Raw genomic sequence first — 27,732 nt, forward strand, 5'->3', positions numbered from 1 at the left:
AGTGTAGTGAAAAGTTGTGTTACGGATTGTCATTTGCAGTTGCACAGATAGCGGCGATCAAATATCCGCCATGACGCTAAGCCTAAAGTTCCCATCACCCGAGCCGACCCGAGCAACGCAAGCCGGTTGCGGGCTGTCGGGGGCGCCCCTCTTCTAAAACTCGCCGCGCGCGAGCACCTTGCGTTTGGGTTCCCCCAAACTTCTTGGGGGCCCAGAACGCCGGCTTCCCCTATTCTAAAACTCCCTAATACCGTATTTACTCACGTACTGAACGCACTTTTTTTCGCGTAAAACAGAAGCAAAGTTGGGGGTGCGTTTATTTGCGGGGTAATTTTCAGGAACCTTTTTCGAAGTGACAAAAGAAGGCCGCAAAGGAAAAAAGTAATCAGTTAGATCACCTATCTTTCGCAGTAAATATACGCGTACAGAATTGGTAAACAGCGTTTTTATTGAACTAGTCTCCTTGTCAAGGCTTCACGTCGTCAATTCCTAATTGTCTATACCGGCAGGGTGGTTCCCATACTCAACTGCGTACTCCGGAGTCTTTAACTTGAAACTGGCCGTGTAACTGCCATTTCGGCCCATCGCCGACTGAAAGGTGCAAGATGAGCAGAAAAGCAAGTAACAAAACTATCACGAAAAAAAGTAGGGCTAGGCACTCAGCGAACTGAGCCGACTGACCGTCGTTGCGACTGGCTGTCCCACGACGCCGTGCCGGAGTGTTAGTTCCCTTATACTCTGAGATGGCTTTTGTTACATGCGCGATCATCATCAGCGGGAGCGAGTGAAGAGGAAAAGCTACAGTACCGCCATTCGTGGGACTGCAGGGTTGAAAAGTTGGGGGAGCGTTAATTACGCGGGGGAAAAAGAAGCCTAATTTTGACGACTGAAATTGGGGGTCCGTTCATTATGCGAGTGCGTTCATTATGCGAGTAAATACGGTACTTAACCAGCATGTGTGTTACTGACACACAGTGCTCATCACTGAAAAGCTTCTGAGGGTGTCCCACAACATGGCTGTGGCTGCTGTCTCTTTTCTAATATGGGTCATTTGTGACATCGTTTGCCGTGCAGTAAACACGTACTGGCTGTTGATAGTAGACTACAGCGGAGTTCGTGTTTGAAGTACCTAAACCAGTCCAAACCAATTGGCTGTGCATCTAACACCTAAAAATGTAAAGGTTGTTGTGAATTGCACCTAATTAGGCTAGCTAAGTCAGAAGGATATCAATAGGGATGAGACCCCTGGAAGCACTGCTGACACACTGAAAGTTGTCACTTGGCATCGTCACCCATTGGCCTGTATGGATCGACTGATGCTGTTCAAAGAAGTATGGGGTGCCATGTCGGTGTGGCTCTTGTTACAGAGTGGCACCAAAGTGTCACTCTATTTGCTCTGGGGGTGTGCAGTGAAAATAAGGACTCGAATTAGGTCACCCTTTGGAACAGTGAGGGTCCAGTTGGGCTTTAGTCCAGTTCTAGTCAATGTCGAAAGCAGGTATGGCACATACAGTCATGCCAATAAAGAGGTGGGGCACTGTGGTTCTTTTTATCTCGTTCTTATCTACTGGGGGAATACCGTATTTACCCGATTCTAACGCGCACTTTTTTTTCAGAAAAAATATGCCGAAAAATCGCATGCGCGTTAGAATCGGATACAAAACCGAAACTGCCGAAACAGCGGAAATTTCGTCCCACCCATCGCCATCGCCATCTCAAAATGGCGCCAAAGCTTTTAGCAATTTTTCGGACGCAGCAACTACAGTTAAACCTCGATATAACGAAGTCGTACTTGCGGGCGAAAATTTCGTTAAATCGAGAATTTCGTAAAATTGAGGTTTCGATTTTACAGTTAATTTAAACCAGTTATTCAGGTTTCAAAACCTTGCCCAACGCTCAGAAACAACTGATATGTAGTTACCTCTCCACTTAAAGCGGAATTTGTACTAAAACTGGCCGCGAAAATTACGTGAATTGCGTGAAACTACTGTCGCGTGATAGCCGACAGTAGTTCGTGTTGTCGTAAAACCGGTGCTTTTTCCGCAACGCCTCATTAAATATGATAGCAGACTAGGTTTCCACTTTTTCTTTTTTTCATTTCGGTCACTACTAAACGCCGCTGTTAGTCAACTGAACCCGCGTCCATGCCCCGTGAACTTCACCCCGGCGAGGTGCTCGTTCGAAGTTACGCCTCTTTTCGTCCGTTCAGTGGTAGGCTTAGGCGTGGCGTTGAGGGGTGCGGTGGGGGGCAAATAGCGGAAGGGTGCTATAAAGCTTTCGAAAGACTTTTTTCATGCACAAAGGCTCTGCAGTATGGGCGCGTGATGCAACCACGACACTCGAGATAAAGCCATGATTGAGAGTTGAGCGGAGTAAACACGGACCGCTTCACTTTGTGGAGCAGCGCTTACGTGCTCCCGCTAAAGCGGAAAGCTTACATTAAATATCTTCTGGCCAACTTTGATTAAGCAATTAGTACTTTTATGCCCGCTAAGCCCTGAAGAAACCGATTTCTCTGCATTGCAGCTGTCTAATGAACACATTTTGACCACGTTCGGAGAGCAATTTATTGCCACCAGCACTCGATGTTCAAGCCGTAGTGAAGAAGTCCGTAACCAGTGCTTGGCGTTTCTTGACCAGGGTGGGCTTTACGTGACGCTCGTATGCTGACAGCGCTAACAAGGCTTGCTCTTAATTAAACATTCGCGTGCGCCTGTGTGCCTCCGCAGAACGTCGATGGCATCCATCACTTGGTGGCCTTCGGTTTCACCGACACTTCCTCAGGCTCTAGTTCGGAACACTTTTCTTTCCCTTGGAGTGCTCATGCTGCTTATAAGACTCATCTAATGATGGACGAACAAAATATTAATGTGGTTATCAGCGAGCACAACCTTAGAGCAGCAGCACCGTGAGCACGGTGTAAGATATACTTTTAGGTGTGGACACAGCATCCCAAAAATATGTCAAATAGAGTTGGTGGCGCCGTGGCGCCGCATGGACCTTTGATTGAAAGGACATCTGGTGGCAGAACTCTTAACTAAGCTTCAAAGAGACCGAAGCTTCAAGTGACTTGAACAACGACTGTCCGAAGCGAGGTGGTTCGCAGGCACCAGCGGCATGCGTGTAAAACAACATTGTTTGAGCTCACCATGTGAGCTCACACAACGCGATCTTAACGCGTAATTTATTGCATTGTTTAAACAGCTGGGAGATTTCGGGCGTCCTAAGTTCATTAAGACGCGCACGCAGCTCCTCAGAAAATTGGACACTGGCCGTGAGTTTGACAACATCGATTCGTCTCCGCTGCTTCGTGCATAGACTTACCCCAGTTGTGCAACGTCATTTACGACGAAGAATTATCAGTGTTCTCGCCGCCAGTTTAATCCATTTAAGCATAGAGGGCGCTGGCGTAGGCAACGATGGAGACGTCAAAATTGTGGCCGCACTATTAAACCGTCCATGAACGCTAGCGGTTTTTGAGCAGCTTTCATCGCTTTTAATTGTTGTCAACCTCATAATTCACCGCTTTTCTTCCATTTTAGCATTTTAAGAGTTAGTGTGAGTGCTGAATGTTTTCAATGTAGGCTCTGAGAGGCAAAATAAAACGTGCCTCGACCGGAATTTCGTTCTTCCTTTCTCGCCATGACTTCGTTAAATCGAAAGCGCCGCACGATATTACTTTGTAAAATCGAGATAAAAATACATGGATTTAGCAAAATTTTGATAGAAAACTGGAAAAAATTCGTTACATCGCGAATTTCGTTAAATTGAGGTTCGTTATATCGAGGTTCAACTGTATTCTATAGCAGCAAGCCTAAATGCCTAGGTTTTTCTATCGGCGTTCACACAAATCGTCAAATCGTTTCGCTTGCGCGCTTGATAACAGCAATGGCAGCAGCGGCTCCCACGCGTTCAAAACGAGCGGTTGGCTCAAGCGTGTACCTCTTCAGAAGCTCTCGGGATGGGCGTGCGAGGCGTGGGGCCATGATCCCATCGACCATGGTTGAACGCTCGTTCAGAAACGTGGCATCGCGAACGCGCTTGAAGGCACCGAGGCCGAGATGTTGTGGTCAGCGGAGAGCGGCGAGGAGTGAGATGAGTGAGATTACTTTAGGAAATAAATCGCCTGTTTCTCTCGCATTCATTTGTCTGGGTCACGTCCTGTGCGCATTACAATCGGAGGTGCAAGTTTTCTCGTTTTTTTTTGCCAGGAAAATCGGGTGCGCGTTTGAATCAGGGGCGCGTTAGAATCGGGTAAATACGGTAGTTCATAATTGCGTGCTGCATGTGTGTAGTCCAAATGTCTATGGTTTCACCTTCCTCGTAGTATGCCTTAGTCGTAATTGTGGCTACTGAAAGAAGCAACCACTAGCACATCAAGTCTGCCGCATTTTTCTTGTGCACACTGTATCGGGATCACAACAGCTGCAGGAAGCATAAACTCTCAAAAATTGCACCAAGACAGCCTTGTTTTGTGGAGCTGCAACATATGTTCGCGGCATGCAATATGAGCATGCAACATGTTTGTTAGCTTCACTACTGCACCGCCAGGTTATCAGCAATGTTCATGCGTAGCACGTAACACTGGGTTGTAGGAGCAGGAAGGCCAGTATGCTGATAAATTCAGGAGCTTCAGCACATGTTGCTTCCAGTATACCGGCTCATGATGATTGCATACAGATTTCTCGCTCGGTTTGTTTCAGCGATTTGCTGCAACATTAAGAAAAATACGAGCGTTTCGTACAATGGTCACTTAAATGACACATTTTTGTGTAGGAACGGACATTAAGTGTTGCGACTTGTAGACCGAAAAATACGGTGTATGTGGCTAACAATACCAACAACAAAAACTTGCGTCCAGTTGACATGCACTTTAGTCCTGCATGTGCGTGTGCAGAAGTTTGTCGAATGTGGCGGTAAATTCGTGTGTTGCCCTCCGGGTCGTGCGTCACGCGTAGCGGTGCAGGCCATTAAACGTCATCACCTCGTGGAACTGCGGAGCATGGGGAATCCGCCGGTGCCGGTTAAGACTGTGCTGGAAGCCATCTGCCTTCTGCTTGGGGAGCCTGCAAACGACTGGCGCACCATCCGCGCCATCCTCTTGAGCGAGTCGTTTATCAACACCATCGTCTACTTCAACGCGGTGGACATCACGTAAGCTGCGGACCGCAGGGGTGTGACCTTCCGCATGCTGGAGTCTGCTCAGCACCAATGGGGGAGAAAGTAGGAAAGGGAGGATCTAGGCCACACGCAGCGGCCACCGAGTAAAATAACATCCTGGTTGAAACCCTCAATCACGTTAGCAGTGGGTTTGCCTTCAGACTTTAAAACGAAAGGGCACTCTGTTGCAGTGTGACGGCAACAAATGTGAAATTGCTTTTTTTTCCCTCGCTGAATGAAGAGGAAGCTATGAGCTTGCACGGGGTTTGTGGCATGCCGATGCATGCATCGCTTTAACAGCAAACTACACCGACTGCATACCTGCCAGGTTTCCCGAATTTTCCGGGAGACTCCCGAATTTTCATGGTTTTTGTAGTACGATTGTACGACCGAAACAAAAATCTCCCAAAAATGCACCCGTCATCGGCTTAATCCTTTTCCCAGTATGGCCACAATGCACCGGAGGTATACCTGACAATCCAACCCGACACCATTTGGCATCGTTATCAGTGAAGTGCTTAAAAAGTGTAGTCGGCCATGTGCAGACGGTGAACCTGTTCGTCCCATGGTTAGTTTACTGTTTATAGAAACGCAGCGCCGCCGCAACTTTCATTTACGCACGAGCACGGCCATTCTGAAGGTTTAGCAAGTCTCCAGTGGTGTAGCTTGTTGGTAGTTTAGACGAAACAACAAAACAGTTCAGTTACTGCTGTTTTGTATTGCGCTTGCAGTATGTACTATTTCCAGGACTTTCTGAAAAGGGCGGCGTTAGCAATGTCGAACATTTAACTGGTGTACCTTGTTGGTAGTTTGGGCGAAGAAACAGTTCATTTCTTGCTATCTTGTAAGTAAATAAAAAAAATGTGTGTAAAGTTACCCATTCTGTTGTTGCATTCTGTTGTTGCCCCCCCCCCCCCCGGTAAGATCTCCCTAATGCCATCCCGGCAAATCTGGCAGGTATGCGACTGAGTCTTCGAGGTATTCCACAGTAGGGCTTGAGAGGGTTTGCAAGTATGTGGAAAACTTTTGTAGATTAAGTAATATTGCTCCTAATTCGTTGTACACTTCTCTGGTTTTCACATGGAAGTGGAATGAGGGGTTTTTCTATTCTGAGGTGAACGTGCGGATGCAGCGTAAATTGAAGCTGGCACTGCAGATTTGCTCGCAACCCCACAAAGCACACACGGTTAATCAAATTGCTCAAAATTCTGTGCAATAATAGGTGAGCTATAGCTTCTAACAGTTTGCATGCTTTTTAGTGAATTCTTGAAGCCATTTGCATGGCAAAGGTGGAGAGAGAGCTTAGATTGCCACATTGTTTTTCTGCTCTCCATGCCTTGTGCGAATCAGGGCCTGCTTGTATGGCCAATGTTTGTCGATTGAAGGTGCAGCCTGTGGCAATCTCTTCAGAGTTTCATTTTGTGGATAGCGGTCCAATATCCTTCAGGGGTGTCTGTGGGCTGGTTTCGTCAGCGGCATTGCTGGGAGGGCACACTGGTGCCTTGGAGCGCAATGCTTCACTTCTTTCTGCATATGTTCATCAGCGGCATTGCTGGGTGGCACAGTGGTGCCTTGGAACGCAATGCTTCACTTCTTTCTGCTCATGTGTGAATGTCGACCTTTTGTCGACATTTTGGGCACTTGGCTTGCGTTCGGTGCCTTGTTTGAATTTTTTTGCCCCTGCCATTTTATCAGCTCAAAGTTCGTTGGGATTGGCAGAAAATGGTCGCACTGTGGGCTTTGTTGAGCTGGGAAATTGTGTCCCTTTCCCCTGTACTTTTTTTTTTTCTCACTGCTGCCACTTTCTCGTTTACTGTGTGATGAGGTTTTGGGCCCTGCATGTTGCCTCGTACGCCAAGAGGCAAGCGTGCAGTGTTTTGGGGCTGTGCCTTGTATAAGAAATGGCACACGTCCCTCGTTGGGAGCCCGCAGTGTTGGGTGATGCTGGTAATTTCTGGAACAGTGTGATTGAAGTTGGCGTATGCATGGTCCTTCTGATATCAAGAAGCAAGCATGCAGTTTTTTGGGCTGTGCTGTATACACACAGCCTTTCTTTGCGCTTGTGTGTGAGGAACGGGTTGTCTCTTTTGGGGATCAAATTTTTTGCCTAAATGTCTTTCTGGGTATTTTAAGGGTTTCAATAAGGTAGCAGTTATGAATTGTGGTTGTGCGACAGATATGTGCTGATGAACTGGATTAACTTCACCCGCCTTCCGCCTCCATCCCCTCTGTGCCCCCTCTCCACTTCCTCCAATCTACTCCCCTTTTTCTTTCGCTGTTTCCTTTTCACTACACTCGCCATTGCATTTCTGGTTGTGGGACAGATATGTGCTGACTAACTGGATTCTCTTCACCCACCTGCCCCCTCCATGCCCTCTATGCCCCTTCTCCACTTCCTGTATCCCACTCATTTTTTTCCTTCACTCTTTGCGTTTCACTCCACTCGCCTCTCTCCATTGTCTTCCTCCACTTTGCTCGCCACTCTGTCCTGCTGTCTGTTTTCACTGAGGCTTCACACGGACGAAGCCAGGTTTTTGCAAAGGGACACATTTTCAATTGGGGCACTGCCTGCCAGGTGCATTTGTTGCTAATTTGTCGCTGAATAATTTCTCCTCTCACAAGGTGCGAGGGGAAATTACAGCTCTGCACGTGCGGTTCATTCTGGGCCTCCTGTTCATTGAGTCTCTGTGTCTCGCTTGTCAACGATGTAGGGACGAGATTCGGAACAAGATGAAGACCAAGTATCTGAACAACCCCGAGTTTAACTTTGAGAAAGTGAACCGTGCCAGTGTTGCCTGCGGACCCATGGTCAAGTGGGCCATTGCACAGGTGAGGGCACCCTTTTGAATTTTGTATTTTGCTACCTTTTAGTTTTGACCCGGCTAGCCCTGCATGCTTTGTCGTGTTTACTTGCTGCAATGAACACGGGGCCATGTATCAGGGCAGCGTTCAAGAAAAGATAGAAAGCTGATCATTTAGCAGACTGCACACACTTTCGAGGCGCTGAATTTTATCTGAGCTTTGGGTGCAAAGATATTTTATGCAGCAGGCATGGTGGGCTCTTGGCAGGAAAACTTACATTATTGGCTTACTGGTGTAGCTCCCAACTGTGGCCACTCAGTCGCTCAAGAGAAAAGTGGCGCACGCGCCTACGTGGGTGGTCTTTGTGTCTTGCGTTGCTACTAGTCTTGCTTAAAAGGTTACGGGGCCTTGCACACCTCTTGTATGCATACATCACAATTTCAATTTAACGTGGTCCCATGTGCTGTTCATTTTTCAATGCTGGGGCCATTTTAATATATGGGTACTTGTGTCACGGTGCATGCACAAAGCTTTTGCTACATAACTACCAGACAATGGACCTTCTTCAAGTAGCGCTCTGCGCATGCGCTACTCTTGCTCCCAGCGACCTATCCGTCATTATTGGGGGGAAAAATGTAAACAAAACGATGCCATATTCGATTACCCAGTTGCGAACGCTGAGCCAGCTAAGTGCTCCTCCGTTTTCTGAGCCCTGAAAGTGGCCGACAGGTGGATGCTACGGCTGCCATCGAAAAATTTCTCCGAAACCAAAACCATTCGTGTCACTGGGACGGCTTCAACTGCGCAAGGCAGGCGGAAATAAGGGGGTGTGTTCTTCTATAATCCCCGAAGCGTGGTTTGGGTGGCCGCTGCAAGAGGGCTACGCTACTGGAAAAAAGTCCATTGGCTTTCTTTGGCCCCTGCTGCCATTGATCAGGTTTCCGTTGTGCGCAGTGTGTGGGCCCCTGGGGAAGAACCCTCATATAGCACAGTGTGTGTGACCGGATCTTCCTTGGGTGCAGATCAACTTTGCGGACATGCTGAAGCGGGTGGAGCCCCTGCGCAACGAGCTGGCCAGCCTGGAGGCCGAGGCGGAGAGCAACAAGCACAATGCGGAGGAGATCGACGCGGTGATTGCGCAGCTGGAGCGCAGCATTGCCTCGTACAAGGAGGAGTACGCCAACCTGGTGTCCCAGGCGCAGGCCATCAAGGCGGACCTGGCCAGCGTGCAGGCCAAGGTGGACCGCAGCATCGCCCTGCTCAGCAGCCTGAGCTCGGAGAAGCAGCGCTGGGAGGACACGAGCGAGACCTTCAAGAACCAGATGTCCACCATCTCTGGCGACGTGCTGCTCGGCTCGGCCTTCCTGGCCTATGCGGGCTACTTTGACCAGCAGTACCGGCAGAATCTCTTCAACAACTGGTGCATCCACCTGCAGCAGGCGGGCATCCACTTCCGCCTGGACCTGGCGCGCACCGAGGTAGCCTTTTCTCCTTCTTCCCGGGCCTTTGTTCTGGCATAGGCACGTGGGAGATTCCGGGGGGGGGGGGGGGGGTTCGAATCTTTTTGTAGAACACCATTGTAGTAGCCTAAATGCAGGCTGCTGCAGCAGGTTAGGGCCCAAGTCTTATTTGTCTTGGCAGCATTTAGTGCAATAAGTGTTCGTTGGGCTGAGGTTTTTTGATAAAAAAAAAAGGGAAGTATCCAATTGGGTGTGCTAATGGGGGTCCATGTTCAAAAACTGCAAGATCCCCGCAGGGGGCACCTTGTGTACTCAAGGTGTTTTGGTGAGTAGCGCCACCACGGTCCTGAGCTCCGCAGGGGTGCCTACTGCCGTAGGCACTTGGTGTCTTGCAACACCACGGACCCGAGCACATGTGGGTTGGACCCACCCACGCCCCGGCTGTGCATGGCTTTGCCGTGTCTGAGGAAAAGGGCATCCTGGTGGTTGAGCCAACGCCAGGGTTGTTTTGGACCTTCATGGCCCCCTGACAGCGGCAACACACCACTTTGGCCCCTGCTTCTCACAGACGGTGCCCCCGGTCTGACCCGCCCTGGGGGGAATCAGCCAGTTGCCTTTTCCTGTCCTCCTCTTTGTTCTTTCTCTTTCCTATCCCCTTTCTTAACTCTGTCCTGTCATCTCCTTCCTTCCTTGTTCTACATTTTTTCAGGTGGCGAGGATTAACCTTGTGCAAAGATGTCAGCCTTGAGTCCAAGCATAAGGTTATAGTGGCAAGGTACGGTTAACGTGTGCTGCACAGTCACGTTCCCTTGTTGGGCTCGGTGGTGGGCGACCAGCCTTGCCACCGAATTCACTCGAAGTTTTATGGCTACATTTCCTACTCCGCTCAGAAAACCCGATCGGCCTCCTAAACGGGGTCGCACCGAAGCACTGAGAATCGAACCACTCCAGGCAACATTCAGTAAGTACCTTGTGGTACACTCAACCGACGACAAATCACCAATCACTGACCTGTCAGTGTTCTTCATTGCCAAGTGCATTGAGAACATTGTTGGGAAAGATTACAATGCCAAAAAGATGCCCTCCGGAGACCTACTTGTTGAGGTAATGCGAAAAAACCAAAGCGACAACCTTCTGAAGCAAGAAAAAATTGCCAACCTGGCTGTCACCGTCACGCCGCATCGCACTCTAAGCACTGTCCAAGGTGTCATTTCTGACAAAGAACTACTGCATGAGACAGACGCTGATCTCCTTGAGGGAATGCGAGACCAAGGTGTTGTTGGTGTTCGTATAATTGTAATGAGAAGAGACGGGGCAGACATCAAGACGCGACACATCATTCTTACTTTTGCCAGCTCTACCCTGCCCGAGACAGTGAAGGCAGCTTTTATTAGCTGTCGTGTTCGTGCTTACATACCTAACCCGAGGCGGTGCTTCAAGTGTCAGCATTACGGCCATGGAACACTAGCCTGCCGTGGCAAGCTCACCTGTCCTAAATGCGGCGAAAATGATCACACCTCTGAAGAATGCCGAAACACAATTCTGAAATGTCCGAACTGCAGTGGCGCACATGCTGCATACTCACGATCTTGCCCATCTTTCAAGAAAGAAAAGGAGATCATTCATATCAAAGTGACTGAAAACATAACTTTCCCCGAGGCACGCCAGAAGCACAAGTTGGCCACATCCTATGCAGGCGCCGCCCGCCGGGGGTTGGGGCGACGTCTGGTTAGTACAGCGACACAGTGCAGCCTAGCTGACGTGTCGCTGTCGTTAACCCCCTCTGAGCGGCCACCAGCTGCTCCTGCCTCCTCCACAGCAGAGTCCCTGGTGGTTCCTGATCCTGCCGGGCTGCCACTCGCAGCCCAGCGCCCCAATGCTACCCCTGCGGAGCCCGTGGAGGACGTGGCGACGGACGCTGTTTGGACTGGTTCTGCTTCCAGTCCAGCTCCGTTCGCCCCCACAACACTCGAGGGCGTTGAGAGCACGAACTGTCGGGGCTCCACACAGACCCCGTCCCCTCCTGCACCGCAGGCTCCGACTGAGAAGGCTGAGGCCACCTCAGGGACCATTCCTCGAGGTTTTCGACGGAACGGTACCAATTCTATGACACCTGAAGTGTCAGATGAGGATATGGACACTTTGGCATTTCAACCTGCACCTCAGGAACGAAATGAGCGCCGCAGCACTCTTGGCCGTGGGAAAAAACCAGCTCCTCGCATCACAGGCCCTAAACAAGACTCACTGATCTAAAGGGGGGGGAAAAAAAAAATTTTGATTTATTATTTTTGACGCATAATTGCTGTTGAGAACATAGTTCAATGGAACTGTAGGGGTCTCATAAAAAACTTAGATGATGTATATGAACTCCTTTATAAACATCAATCTAGTATTGTTTGTCTCCAAGAGACACACCTCAATCACAAGCAAAGTAACTTTCTGAGGCAATACACTGTCTTTAGAAAAGATATAGATGTCTTTGCTCATTCATCTGGCGGGGTTGCCATTGTAACCCGAAAATCGATCCCCTCCCAGTCCGTTAGACTGCTCACCAGCCTTGAGGCGGTTGCTGTCCGCGTTATCATTTTTGGTTGGCTGATTACCATATGCTCTTGATACATTCCCCCGGATTATCGTCTGTCTACCTCAGAATTCGAGTCCCTGGTGGATGAGCTTCCGGAACCCTTCATCCTAGTAGGAGATTTAAATGCACACAACAAACTCTGGGGCTCTGGGAGAACCGATGCCCGTGGCCGTTTAATTGAACAGTTCTTGGTATCATCTGGTGCGTGTCTGTTTAACAACAAACAACCAACATAGTATAACACCACACACAACACGTACTCACACATAGACTTGGCAATAGGTTCTGCGGTTCTTCTCCCACTCATTGAGTGGCAAGTGGACAAAAACCCGTTAGGGAGTGACCACTTCCCAGTAATCTTGAAGTGCCTCAAATAAAAGGTTTAAAGAAACCGCTGCAGACTGGGAGAAATTTAAGCAGAAATCTCAACTCTCACACACCTCCATAGAACACTTGGGTATTGATGAAGCGTGTAGCCTTGTCACAGCCCATATTCTTGATGCTGCAGAGAAATTCATTCCCCAGACTTCTGGTAGCAAAAGTAACCTAAAGCGACCCTGGTGGAATGAAGAATGTCGACAAGCGCGCCAGGCACAGAACAAGGCGTGGGGCATTCTTCGCAGATACCCAACTGCAGACAACCTTGTAGCATTCAAGCGTGCCAAAGCCATGGGAAGGCGCATTCGGCGTCAGGCCAAAAGCAATAGCTGGAGGTCCTTCTTAAGCTCCATAAATTCCTTCACAGATACGCGAAAGGTTTGGAATAGGATAAGAAAACTAAATGGACAAAGCACACATGGCTTACCCCTTGTTGACACCACTGGTGGCACCCTAGAGGACCAGGCAAATGCGTTGGCACAATACTTCAAACACGTCTCAAGCTCCTCACATTACACAAGCACATTTATACACTACAAAAAGTCGGCTGAGCAGAAGTCCATACGTGACCACAAACAATCGAATGACTCCTATAATTGTCCATTCTCGAGCTCTTCACGAGCTCATGACTGCGTTGGCCGGTTGCAAGCCTTCTGCGCCAGGTGCAGATAACATTACGTACACCATGATCAAACACCTTCATACAGACACAATTCATACTCTCCTCTTTTTGTTTAACAAGATATGGCGCGTCGGGCACTTTCCTAAGACATGGAAACAGGCTGTGATTGTGCCATTGCTTAAACAGGGAAAGGATCCTTCCTGCGTTTCAAGTTATCGCCCCATTGCCTTGACCAGCTGCTTGTTTAAGCTGTTCGAAAAAATGATTAACAGAAGGTTACTATACTTCCTGGAATACAATGGTATTCTCGACAGCTGCCAGGCAGGGTTTCGGTCGGGCAGGTCAACAATTGACCAACTTGTCGCTTTTGAATCCTATGTGAAAAACGCCTTTGTGAACAAACAGTATTGTATGTCTATATTTTTTGATCTAGAAAAAGCATATGACACTACTTGGCGCTACGGCATCCTGCGGGACCTAAAATGTTTTGGTATTTGTGGAAATATGCTTAATGCCATTCAAAGCTATTTGTCTGAACGAACATTCAGAGTGAGGGTCGGGGCTGCAGTATCTGCGCTGTATATGCAAGAAAATGGCGTTCCTCAGGGTGCAGTACTGAGTTGCACACTTTTCATAGTTAAAATGAACACCCTCGGAAAAGCTCTGCCCCGTACAATTTCTTACTCTATTTATGTGGATGATGTTCACATCAGTTTCCGGTCCTGTAATCTATCTATTTGTGAGCGGCAGGTACAACTTGCCACAAACAGGCTTGTAAAGTGGACAGAAGAAAATGGCTTCAAGCTAAATCCTCAAAAGAGCACATGCATCCTGTTTTCGAAGAGGCGTGGTATTCACCCTCAGCCCACCGTCTTGGTCAATGGAGTAGCTGTGCCTGTGAAAAAGGAGCACAAGTTTTTAGGCATTCTGCTATATGAAAAGCTGTCATTTATTCCTCATATAAAGCTACTCAAAATAAAATGTATAGAGGCGATGAATATCCTAAAAGTCAGATAAGCTGTGCCTGCTACGTCTCTACAACAGTTTAGTGAAGTCACGGTTGGACTATGGCAGCGTAGTATACGGGTCAGCTTCGAAAACCGCTTTAAAAATGCTTGACCCTGTTCTGCACCTGGGGCTTCGCCTTTCGTCTGGAGCCTTCCGAACAAGTCCTGCGCAAAGCCTATACGTGGAATGTGATCAGTGGTGCCTGGAAGACCAGCGCTTATACACAGACCTGTTGTATGCTGTGAAGACTACATCTATAAAAAATCATCCTTCCTCACTTATTATCCACGACACCTCTGCCATGCACTTGTTTCTCAGTCGGCCCTCTATATCTCTGCCCTTCTCGTTGAGAGTGAAAGTGCAATCTGAGGAGCTTGGGATTTCTCTTACCGAGACTTACAGAACTTCGATCACAGACCTTGTCACTCCTTGGGAAATGTCCCCGGTTTCTTGTGATTTATCTTTTCGAGCCATTAACAAAAAAACTGCACCAAGAGAACTCGTCTTACAGCATTTCCTACACCTACGCCATAAATATCCCTACACAACGTTTTACACAGATGCCTCCAAGTCTGCTAATTCTGTGTCATGCGCTGCACATGGCCCAAACTTTGCTATCACAAAGACAATGAACAAAAGTACCAGTATTTTCACAGCAGAGGCACATGGCATTTTAACAACTCATTACACAAAGCAGAATACACGGTTCCATTATTTTTACAGACTCCCTAAGCGTAGTACTAGCTCTTCATTCAGAAAAACCAACGAAGAACTTCATTTTAACTCGACTTATAAAGTCCATAATGGCTGCCTACGCTCTAAAACTCACTGTAATAGTTTGCTGGGTACCTGGGCACAGCGCCCCGCACGGGGCACCTTGAGTATTCATGGTGACGGTGTTGGCGACACCGCGGACCCCGAGCCCCCAACATAAACTGTAACCTACCGTGGTGATGTGTTTAAAGGTGAAGGGTAGAAGCCTCAAACGGTGGCCGTCGGAGCCCAGGTCAAGCTCCGGCGGATGGGCTCCCTGTCTGTTTACCAGGCAGGGAGCTCCGGGACCTCTCAGGCTATCAGGGTAAGGTTTGAGAAGAAAGTACCCCCGTCCCCTGCTTTTTTCTATGCTGTATGGAAAATTCAAAACCCCCCCCCAAACGTGATCGGTCCCTGAAAAGGGGCCGCACCGAAGTATCTTTCCCTCCACTTCCAAGCATGAGCTTCCCAAAGCCAGACAAATATTCTCGTTTCCTTGTTATCGAATCCCTTGACACAGCCCGCCCTCTTGCTTCACAATCAGTATTTTTGATTACAAAATACCTTGACGGAATAATTGGGAAAACCTACAATGCCAAAAAACAACGCACAGGTGAAGTCCTTGTTGAAGTAAAAAACCAACAGCAGGCAACCACACTTCTTGGTCAGACGAAAATGGTCGATCTGGACATCAGGGTCACACCCCACCGCAGCCTGAATAGCTCGCAGGGTGTGATCTGAGGCAGATCTTCTTAACGAGACAGATGCCGACATTCTTGAAGGTCTAAAGGATCAGGGTGTCACAGCCGTGCGCCGCATCACGATGCGTAGAGATGATAAGGTAATCCCCACGAAACATATCATCTTGACCTTCAACTGCTCCTCACTTCCTGACCATATCAACGCAGGGTTCATCCGATGCTCCATTCGTCCTTACATTCCGAACCCGCGCCGCTGCTTTAAGTGCCAGCGGTTCGGGCACGGAACCAACTCCTGCCGTGGTCGTCTGACCTGCGCAAAGTGCGCTCAGCATGATCATCCATCTGATAATTGTCCATCGTCAACCCTCACCTGCGCCAACTGCCAGGGACCCCATGCCGCCTACTCTCGAACGTGCGAGAAGTTTAAGCAGGAGAAGGCGATCATTAATGTGAAGGTAACTGAGAACATCACCTTCCCAGAGGCGCGAAAGAGGTTCGCCTCTTTCCCCCTGGGGAGGTACGCCGACGCGGCTCGCCGGGGGGCGGAGCGGCGTCTGGTGTCCACAGGGACCCAGTTCAGCGAGTCTGACCTGGTCCCTCCCCCGCCCCCCCTTGGGTTGCCTCTGGCAGCCCAATCCGTTGCCACGCCGCTTGCTGAGGCAGCAGCGGTTGTGGTGACAACCTCTTCTGTAGGGACCGGTGCCGCTCCCGCCTCTGCCTCCCCGTCCTCCAGTGCGTTGGAGGGTGCCGACCGGATGGACACCGGGGGCCCCGCATCGGCTCCCACCGCCACCGCCCCTTCCGTGCCACCTCTGGTGCCCCGGACGCCCTCGGCGGTGGCGGCTCAAACGAAGGGCTCCCGAAAGGGGGCCAAGTCCGAGGGGCCTGGTCCGCCGGGCACCCTTCTGGCATCCGATGAGGAGATGGATGTCGCCCCGTTTCTGCCTGCAACGCAGCGCAAGGAACGGCCTCCGATGTCCAAGCCGACAGAAAGGCCTAGAAATCCTAGAATAACTGCCCCGAAAGACGACACATAAACAAACACACACACACACACACTCCAGTTATTCTTAAATTTAAATAATGGGAACTGAAAACATCATCCAATGGAACTGCAGAGGCCTTCTTAAAAATCTTGACGATGTGTATGAGATTCTGCATGCCAGTCAGCCAAGTATCATGTGTCTCCAGGAAACCCACCTCAATTCTAAACAAACAAATTTCTTGAATAGGTACATGGTATTCAGAAAGGACAGGGTTGGCTGCACACACTCTTCAGGAGGTGTGGCAATTGTCGCCCGAAAATCCTTAGCCTGCCACCCTGTCACTTTGAACACTGTCCTTGAGGCTGTAGCAATCCGTACGATAATATTTAATAGGTTGATAACGGTGTGCTCCATTTACATTCCTCCTGATTTTGCACTTCTGAGTTCTGATTTCGAGGCACTGGTTGACCAGCTGCCCGAACCATACATACTAACAGGCGACCTTAATGCGCACAACTCTCTTTGGGGCTCCTCCAGAACGGATGCCCGAGGTCGCCTGATAGAGAAGTTTCTTACATCCTCCGGAGCATGCCTTTTCAACAAAAAACAGCCTACATACCATAACTTAGGACACAATACATACTCGCATCTTGACTTGGCTATTGGCTCTGCAGTTCTCTTTCCTCTTCTCGAGTGGGGTGTGGGCACTGACCCATATGGCAGTGACCACTTCCCCACCTCACTAACATACATAGGTAAAGGCCCATGCAGTCCATCTTCCCATAAAAAGTTTAATGAATCAAAAGCAAACTGGAGCACATTCACACAAACATCTCAACTACACCACACATCCATAAAGCACCTACAGGTTGAGGAAGCCGCCCAACTCGTCACGGCGCACATCCTCGACGCCGCCGAAAAGTCCATTCCCCAGGCCTCCAGTGGGTCCCGCAGCCCAAGGAGGCCCTGGTGGAACGAGGACTGCAGGCGGGCGCGAGAGGCCCAGAACAAGGCGTGGGGGGTCCTTCGCCGGTACCCCACGTCAGATAACCTCATTTCTTTTAAACGGGCAAAGGCTTTTGGGAAGCGAGTGCGTCGTGAGGCGAAAAGGGAGAGTTGGCGCGCCTTCCTCACTTCCATAAACTCATACACCGACACTCACAAAGTCTGGACACGAATACGAAAACTAAAAGGACAACAGACACACAGCCTGCCCCTGGTTAGTACAACAGGGGACACACTGGAAGACCAGGCTAACACACTCGCACAACACTTCCAACACGTGTCCAGCTCAGCACACTACACTAATACTTTCATGCAACACAAAACTAATGCAGAAAAGAAGCCCTTACGAGACAAGAACAAGTCGAACTCTGCTTACAACTCTGAATTCACACTTCATGAGCTGAAGGCTGCTCTTTCCACCTGTAAGCCCTCAGCTCCAGGGGCAGACAGCATTACATACACCATGATACAACACCTACACACAGACACTCTTGAGACACTCCTACACCTCTACAACAGAATATGGCTTTCGGGGCAGCTTCCAAGGTCTTGGAAGGAGGCTATAGTTGTGGCCTTTCTGAAGGAGGGGAAGGACCCTTCCTCTCCCGCAAGTTATCGTCCCATCGCCCTGACAAGCTGCCTGTGTAAGCTCCTCGAGAAGATGATAAACCGTAGGCTAGTGTACTTTCTGGAGTACAACGGTCTTCTCGAGGGCTGCCAGGCAGGCTTCAGGGTGGGGCGATCTACCAATGATCAACTTCTTGCACTGGAATCCTACATAAAAGATGCATTTGTCCATAACCAGTTCTGCCTTACTGTATTTTTCGATATTGAAAAAGCTTATGATACAGCCTGGCGCTACGGCATCCTCAGGGACCTTAAGTCATTTGGCGTCTCTGGCAACATGATGAACACTCTTTGTAGTTATTTGGCCGAACGAACCTTTCGAGTGAGGGTTGGTGGTGCACTCTCCACTGTATATTTGCAGGAAAATGGTGTGCCGCAAGGTGGAGTTCTAAGCTGCACCTTGTTTATAGTTAAGATGAACTCCCTCCGAAAGTCATTGCCGCCGACCATTTCCTGTTCCATCTATGTAGACGATGTGCAAATATCTTTTAAATCCTGTAACCTGTCAATATGCGAACGTCAAGTACAACTCGGTGTCAAGAAACTAGCTGGCTGGGCGGACCTTAACGGGTTTAAACTGAACCCGGCCAAGAGTACTTGTGTTGTATTTTCCCGCAAGCGCGGGATTAACGCCGACCCTGAGATTACGCTTAACCGTGCACCTATTCCTGTTAAACGGGAGCACAAGTTTTTAGGTGTCATATTTGATAACAAGCTCACGTTCATACCTCACGTCAAAACACTTAAACATAAATGCCTCAAAACACTAAACATTCTCAAGGTCCTCTCCCACCAATCCTATGGTGCAGACAAAGAACTGCTTCTCCGGGTCTTCACCGCGTTAGTCGGGTCTCGATTAGACTACGGCAGTGTCGTGTATGGGTTGGCATCGAAAACAACGCTAAAAAGTCTTGATCCAGTACTGCACTTGGGTCTGCGCCTTGCGTCGGGTGCGTTCCGCACTAGCCCGGCCCAGAGTCTATATGTTGAATGTAATAAGTGGTGCCTTGAGTACCAACGAACGTATGTGGACTTTCTCTACGCTTTTAAAATTTCATCTTTGAAGGACCATCCTTTTAAACGTGTTTTTAATGATACATCCACATCGCCACTGTTTGTAAATCGCCCGTCTGTTCCTTTGCCGTTCTCACTTAGAGTGAGACAGGAAGCTTCAAATTTCGACATCTCCTTTTTAGACATTCACACATCTTCTTTTACTGACGTCTTACCACCCTGGGAGCTTCAACCTGTGTGTTGTGACTTGTCCTTCGTGAAAATTGATAAAACCAGGGTACCACAAACTGCTATTTTGCAGCACTTCTTGTCCCTGCAGTTCAAGTATGAATGTGCAGAGTTTTACAGTGACGCATCAAAAACTGCCCTTACTGTGTCCTGTGCGGCGCACGGACCCGATTTTAGCGTCTCTAAGACCTTGAACTCGAAGACCAGCATTTTTACGGCAGAAGCCCATGGCGTTTTGCTTGTTTTAAATCACATAGTGCAACATGAAATACCCAAGTCTATCATTTTCACAGATTCACTGAGTGTTGTACATGCATTGTCATCCAACAAGTCTTCTAAAAACCATGTTCTTAATGTAGTGTATAAAACCATTATGTCCGCGTATGCATTAAATCTCGAGGTGATCATGTGTTGGGTTCCAGGCCACTCTGGGATTGCGGGAAATGAGACCGCTGATCAGATGGCCGCTGCTGCTGCACATACAAATACACCGGACATAGCAACAGCACCCTACACAGACCTCAAGCCACACATAAGACAACACCTGCAAAGAACATGGCAAACACACTGGGACGAACAGACAGACAACAAACTACATGTAATAAAGCCGCACTTGGGACGGTACACATCTGACTCACACAACAGACACACGGAAGTCGCCTTGAGTAGGCTGCGGATAGGGCACACCCATGCGACGCACTCGTATCTGCTGACGGGATCTCCTAGACCCCAGTGCGGCCGGTGCGGAGAGGCCCTATCCGTAGTGCACATACTAATCACATGCAAGGCACTTCACACAACACGACACAAACACTTCAGAGAACTCTACAGACAACATATTCCCCTACATCCATCTTTTTTCCTAGGTGACGATGCCATTGTTTCCGTCAAACGTGTGTTTGAGTATCTGTCAGAAGTCAAGTTTTTAAACCTCATTTCCTATCACGCATCATGAAATCTGGCCCTTTACACCAGCCATCCTCACTGTCTTTTATTGATTTTACTTTTGTTCTTGCTTATTGATTTCAGTGTCTAAGTTCTCACCTCTCATATTTAACCACTGTTTTGGCGCTCTTTGCCCTAGTTGGCCTTGCGCCATTAACATCCAACCATCATCATCATCATCACCTGGGCACAGCGGAATTTCGGGCAATGAAATTGCTGACCAGAATGCCGCTGTGGCGGCTCTCCGCAGTGTTGTAGATATCCCACATGTTCCCTGCCTAGACATGAAGCAATTAGTTCAGAGTAGGATTCGGAGGCGCTGGCAGTTACAGTGGGACACACAAATCGAAAACAAACTACACATTATAAAACCACAAATAGGGAAATACAACACAGACAAACGGAACAGGTTCACAGAAATATCAATATGTAGATTAAGGATAGGTCGCACACATGCTACTCACTCATACCTTTTAAACGGAACAGCACCACCTGCTTGTGAGAAGTGCGGACGACGACTTACAGTTCTCCACATGTTGACTGAATGTTTGGCATACCATGAAGCAAGGAAACGACACTTTCCCGAACTATACACCTACACGATACCCTTACACCCATCTTTGTTTTTATCCGATCAACCCCCGATCAGAAGTGAATGCCTTTTAGCCTACCTCGCTGACATTGGATTTTTAGCACTCATCTCATACCATGTGTGACATCAGGGCCACCCGATGACAGTGAGGGTGGTTCGGAGCGTTTTCATAACAGGTTTCAGGGACGTCGCTGCCATCACTGGAGCTAGGGGCATGTTATGATGCCCCCAGCACTGTCACACTTAAACATCATCATTGTTACCTCCCATCTTAATCATCCTCCCCTTTTAGAGTAAGGGCCCTTTACACCCATCTATACACTATTTTTTATCAAGTACATTACCATCATCGCCATGGTATTTTAGCAATAAACGTGAACAAACATTGTCTTGGCGCTCTTTGGCCTCAGACGCCCTTGCGCCAATAAAACGCACATAGTAGTAGAAAAAATGCAAGATAAATGTTTCTTGGCCAGATGGAGTCTTGCTGCAACCTCCAGGGGGCGCTATAAGGCAGTTTATGTCGTAGAGTTGGAACATCAATTTAACAGTCACCAGGACGTGGCCTGCAAATTTTGTTAAATCAGGAACTTTGTGAAATCAAGAGGGCATTAAGTCTATGGGCAACTGAGGGAGGGATCCAAATTTTGTTAATTCGGGCGTAAAATCAAGTTTTATAAAGTCACGGTTCGACGATGCAGCAAAACATGGCTATATTGAAAATGGGTTTTGTCAGTTCTGTAAGTTCTGACAATTTGACACCAATTAGTTGATTCTAAGAGCACTGCACTTAGTTTCTCATTTGATAATCCAAGCATATTCCGAGTAAGGTCACTTCAATTCTAAGCTTCTCACTGATTGAGTTGTTTCTTTCGGGCTTGTTTTAGATACATGTTGATCTGTTAAATGTAGGCTGTGTTGAGTAACTCTCTCTTCTTTCTCAATTTGGTATGACACGGTTGATTTCTTTTGTGGACTGCTTATATTTGAGTTGAGGCGAATGCTGTCTCGACAAGTGCGTGATTTTCCATTCAAGATACCTGACTGTTCGCCCACCCCTATCAATACGCAGTACCTGTCGACAGCAGACGAGCGCCTTCGTTGGCAGGCCAATGCCCTGCCCACTGACGACCTCTGCACGGAGAATGCCATCATGCTCAAGCGGTTCAACAGGTACCCGCTCATCATTGACCCGTCTGGGCAGGCCACCAAGTACATTCTCAACGAGTTCCGGGAGCGCAAGATCACCAAGACGAGGTGAGCACACATCCTCCAATGGTCGGGACTCCAGACTTTTGCTGCCATTTTGTCTTTAGTGAGCTCAGTCACAATGCTGTATCTTGTTTTGGGTGTATTTGGAGGGGGGGCTGGACTCGCATTCATTCAGGGCACAAGTTCCTGAGTGACACTAAGCGGACATGTATGAGGAGTTACACTAACCAATATACAGTCTACGCCCGTTACAATGGACCCTCTCAATCCGGAAATAATGTCTGCTGTATCCGAAGTATGCAGTATCTGAAAGGGGAAGGGGGGTGTATGAGTGTAAAGTGGGATGCTTGCAGCATCTCTGAAAAGTGTTCACGCGGGGAGTGAGAATCTCCAAACGCTGTTTTCTAAGCTTGGCACCGACACTTGGTGAAGGCCTAGCACATGTGGCCGAGTGACGCTAGGCTGGGCAAATAAAGCGAGAATATAACTAGGAGCAATTACTAACCAGCCATAAATCAGTTATTTCCAGCAGAATTAGCCAGGCTCTTTTCAAACCCTTCGTTATGAGGCAGGTTTGCCCGAATTCGCTCGTGAAACAATTTGGATCGCTGCTTGATGTTTCCGCAAGGCAGCTTCCTCATTTTTAATGATATTGGTCTGGTCAGTAATACAGCTGATAATAAATCTGATGGACAGCTGTGAAAACGGAAGTTAGACCAGTTGGGCTCCGTATGGCCAGTGGAAATTACTCGCAGTGGATGGGAACCATCCCCCTGCATGGGGCATTTCTTACCTTTTTCATCAAATGGAATGGGAACAATATGTGCGTGGGGAATAATAAAGAACTCAGGTGCAGTGAAGTTCGGCATTTATTGCATAAAAAAACTGATGAGGGCAAACTCAGCCGCCAAGTGCGCCGCTTAACATATTCAAGAGTGCTGTTCATCAGTCTCATCGGAGTCGCATTTTTCGGCAGCCTCCTTGTTCTTGACAGTCGAGCAGACCGTGTGCTTAGACAGACCCTTACTTCTGGTGATGTCGGCCTGTTTTTCACTATGTTGACCGCGTTAATTATGCTTAGTTTATCTGACAGTGAAATCGGCTACCTGCCGCTGGTCGCACAAAGAAAAAAAGGCCACCGACGTGGCTGCACCAACGACCCGTTTTACGCCGGCAGTGGTGCCAGACATAGTAGTTTCCTCGCCAAAATAAAAGAAAAAGCATTCCAGGTGCTGGCACCGCGAAAGTCTGCTATTAATATTTAGTCAAAATAATTTCCACCCAAAATTTAGTCTGTTGTAGCCGATAGTCTGCTATTGCCGGGTCGATTATTAGAGCAGTGGATTTCACGTAAAATGCAAGGGGCCAAACAAACAAACAGAAATGGTCTGTCTACTGGAAGTCCATTGTTGCCGGATCCGCTGTAACAAGCATAGACTGTATGTACAATTTTCCATAAGCAGCCGGGAAGGGAGGAAAATACTCGCAAACCAGTTCTCTCGGCGGCCTGCGCGCCTTCTGCTTCCGGCGGACCAGCGTTGCCTGTGTGCGCTGGGCTGTTAACATTGCTCGGCATGGTGTGCTCAGCTGTGCAGTACACGAAGTGTTTCTCACCGTGTGCTTAGTTTTTGCGGTGTTTTCAACTATTTTAGCCAATCCTGCGATGCCGTTCAAGGCGCAAATGTCGCTTGGTCAGCACGGGGCGGTAGTGGGTTAGGGAACAACCAGAGAAAGCGAGAAAAAGTCGCCGGCAGCACATATCTGCTTGGCACTGTCTGGAGAAAATGCAGTGCGGTCGCGACATGTTTTTGCTGCATCGCTTCCCAACGGACACCAAGTTAAGACATCGGTGGACACCGTTGATGAACCGCAAAGACTTTGTACCAATGACCAACTCTAGGGTCGGTTTGGCGCACTTCTTGGACGGCAAGCAGACGGAGCAAAATCCATTTATCACATGCAAAGCTGCGACAGGGGCGAAAAACGGAACCCCCTGAAATGTTAGAAGTAACTTTATCCCTCACAATACAACATTGATTAATTGATTATTTAAGGGGTTTAATGCGCCGGCGCTTCATTGGCGATGGGGCGCGCCGTACAGTCAAACCAGATTATAACGAACCGTGATAGAGCGAATTATGCTATATATCAAACCAAGAAAGATCAGTTACGAAATACACGCGAAACATATTCCTTATAACGAAGTTCACATCTGATATATCGAACTCGGTGCACCTAGAATTGCCACCAAAATGCATGGCCTTGGAGCGGCGATTGAGATGTTGAGCCTCGCATGGAGCGACGTTACTCCCAGAATTTTCCGTAACAGTTTCCGGCACGTCTGACTCACGATTAAACCCTCTCAGTCAGCTAGTCCGCAAAAAGATGGAAGCGTTGGCGAACTGTGGGAAGAGCTCCCCAACGTTCCCGATGTTGTGCGGAAAGGAGTGCCTGAGTGTTGACGACGACGTTGCCGTCACTGTGAGCCCCTCGAATGCCAACACCATTGACGATGTCATGGCTGCTGGCGCTGCCGGAAGCACCGTAGAGGCAGAGGATGTCGCGAGTGAAAGCCATCCGATGCTAGTGAACCGCTTTCGGCATTCAATGTGCTCCATCAATATTGCTTCGATATTGAAGGACACGGACTGCAAGTAATGAAAATGTCTCGTGTAGAAAATGCTGTGCTAGTTGATGCCACCAAAATGAAAAGGAAAACAAAAATCATCACTTTTTGGGAAATTAGGTAGTTACAGCGGAAAGTAGCTTTATTGCTTACAATAAATAGATAGGTTTGTATATGGTAATGGCATACTTTATTATGTTCGTTTCTGCATGCGGGGATGGCAGGAGGAGAAGGGGTGAGGGTGGGGGGGTCCTGCGTATTGCAAACTCATAACAAAAAAATCGTTATAGGCGGGTTCAGCTATTTCGAACTATTGGATATATCGAACTAATCGTGGCGCATATTGCAGTGCGCTATGACCGGGTTTGACTGTAGTGGAGGGCTCCGGATCAATTGAGACCGCCTGGCGATCTCAATTGAGACCGCCTGGCAACGTGAGCTGATATAATACAACATTACAAAAACTTCTGGTTCCTTGTAATAAATTAAAAGTAACGTATATTGTTCAGTCATTATAGCTCATTGTCATTAAACAATTCCCTTTTCATCCAATCTAACCTTTAAAGTCACGGCGTTTTCTTTACTTCTTTCAGGCGAACGCGTTACACTGCCAAACGATATGAAAGGATAACTTTCTCCATCGTACGATAGCAGAATAACAAGGCAACACAATGTGGAAATGCAGCTCGAGATACGCGAGCACTTCATTTGGAAAATAGCTCAACCTGTTCACAACGTGGTCAAAGGAAAGTTTCTCATCCTTTTGCGTTGTCACGTAATCTAAAGTACTACAATTACAAAACAGCCACTGCTGATCGCGTAAAGCATTCATGGTGCAAGTAGAGGGTCCACAAAGATGGGCTCCGAGCGACAGGGCACATGTGCTTCGCAGAGTTAGGCCAATCATGATCACAACCTTCGAATAGTAATTTGACTGGTTTTGCGGTTGTGTTTTTTTGTCCCCCACCCAGGTAATTTCGTTTCGTCGGTAACTGTCATAAGTCTAGTTCTGGAAGGTTATATTGTATTGTAATTGGCAGTCGCCTCATCGAAAGTCCATCGTGAGTGCAGGTCAGCGTAACCCACATGCTGTGCATGCTTAGCATTCGACGTCCGAGCTTTTGTAGACGTGACTAATCAGTGAACGTAACAAGCATGGTGGCATTGAAAACACGTAGTTACTCGCCGATACAGTCTACTCTCGTTGCAGCGGATCTGGCAACAACGGACTTTCGGTTACAACAGACCATTTCTGTTGGTTTGTCTGGTCCCCATGCATTTTAAATGGAGTCCACTCCGCTCATAACGGACCCGGCTAGAGCAGACTATCGGCTACAACAGACTAAATTTTAGGGGAAAATTGTTTCGACTGAATGTTTATAGCGGACTTCTGCGGGGCCGACACCCGATATACAGTCGAATCCCGCTACAACAAAATTGACGGGATGCGCGAAAAATTTCGTTGAAGCGAAAATTCGTTGAGGCGAAATCCGCCCTAACACACCACGGAAAGGCCCGAAAAATAGCCCCGTATGTTTCCGCATCATTGGCAGCAAAAAAACAATGTTTAGAAAAAGGAGTGACACGCAATAACGTCATGTTTATTCGGATAACAAACATACCGATGGTTATCTGTGTTCACTGCACGCAAAGAACTGCACGCAAAGCTGTTCACTGCACGCAAAGCGAGTACATTCGTGCGATTTCAGCTGGATACGGATTGGCTGTAGCTCCGGCTTGGCGAACCGAGCCTGTGCCTCATGTAAAGACGGCCAGCCACATCGTTATCACCATCAAACAATGGCGTCCGCCTACAATTTTTTTTTTTTTTTTTTTTTTGTAGTTTTGTTTTTGTTTTGGGTGACGGTATGTAGTGGCGGTGTGGCCAGGTGTGGCCGCACCGCGCATGTTTTTGGTAAAACTAAGCGTCCTGAATGTATAAAAAGTTACAGATAGCTGGCGTTATGCTTATTTTATTGTAAAACAGATGTTCAAACCCAGCCCAATTCATCGAAAATTTCGTTGAAGCGAAAGCAAGCCAGACTAATGGTTCGTTGTGGCGAGGACTTTGTTGCATTGACTTCTATGGCTAGCTGACGGGGAATTTGAAATATTTCGTTAAAGCGGAAATTTCGTTGAAGCAGACTTCGTTGTAGTGGGATTAGACTGTACTTTTGTTTTGTTTATTTTGGCAAGAAAACTGTTATGTCTGGCAACATTGCTGGCAGCCGGGTCGCTGGCGCAGCCAAGCCAAGCCAGTGCCAGTGGCTTTTTTTTTTTTTTTGTGCGACCAGTGGCATAAGCGGCAGGGTAGCTGATTTCACTGTCGGATAAATTAAGCGTAATTAATGCTGTCAAACATGGGGACAAACAGGCCGACATCGCCAGAAGTGCAGGCCTATCTAAGCAGATGGTCCGCTCTACCGTCATGAACAAGGCCGCTGCTGATAAACGCGACTCCGGTGAGATTGAAAACAGGGCTATCGAATACTCAAAGTTGTGCACCCGGAGGCGAGTCTGCCCTCATCAGTTTTTTATGTAATAAAAAACTCGGGTTCAGTGAAGTTCGGTTTTTATTACTCCCATGCAACATCGTTCCCGTTCCGTTCGGTGAAAAAGGTAAGAAATGCCTCAAGAAGGGGGGTTGTTTTCCATCCATTGTGTGCAATCTGCCGGTAACCGTGCGCAGTCCAACTGGTCTATCTCCCCGCACGGGGCACCTTGAGTATTCATGGTGACGGTGAGCAGCGACACCGCGGACCCCGAGCTCCCAACATAAGCCGTATCCAACCGTGGCGAGGTGTTTAAAGGTGAAGGGTAGAAGCCGTAAACGGTGGCCGTCGGAGCCTTGGTCAAGCTCCGGCCGATGGGCTCCCTGCCTGTCTACCAGGCAGGGAGCTCCGGGACCTCTTTGACTACCAGGGTAAGGTCAAAGGAGAAAGTACCCCCGTCTCCCTGCTTTCCAATGTATCATATGGCATCTTCAAAACCCCCCCCCAGACGTGATCGGCCCCCGAAAAGGGGCCGCA

General features: G+C 48.3%; 1 protein-coding gene across 1 annotated transcript in view; it reads left to right on the forward strand.

Annotated features, from left to right (window-relative positions):
• LOC144174886 (dynein heavy chain, cytoplasmic-like) overlaps nucleotides 1-27,732 on the forward strand; it is a 408,801-nt gene that overhangs the window by 285,468 nt on the left and 95,601 nt on the right. Inside the window, exons 53-55 of the mRNA XM_077703850.1 lie at nucleotides 7,872-7,989; nucleotides 8,985-9,440; nucleotides 21,938-22,122. Of these exons, the coding sequence (XP_077559976.1) occupies nucleotides 7,872-7,989; nucleotides 8,985-9,440; nucleotides 21,938-22,122 (759 nt within the window). The remainder of the gene's footprint in view (nucleotides 1-7,871; nucleotides 7,990-8,984; nucleotides 9,441-21,937; nucleotides 22,123-27,732) is intronic.

This window comes from Haemaphysalis longicornis, unplaced genomic scaffold, assembly GCF_048455015.1.
Source record: "Haemaphysalis longicornis isolate Haplotype H1 unplaced genomic scaffold, Haemaphysalis longicornis Haplotype H1 scaffold_1, whole genome shotgun sequence".
In the NCBI taxonomy this organism is placed as follows: Eukaryota; Metazoa; Arthropoda; class Arachnida; order Ixodida; family Ixodidae; genus Haemaphysalis; species Haemaphysalis longicornis.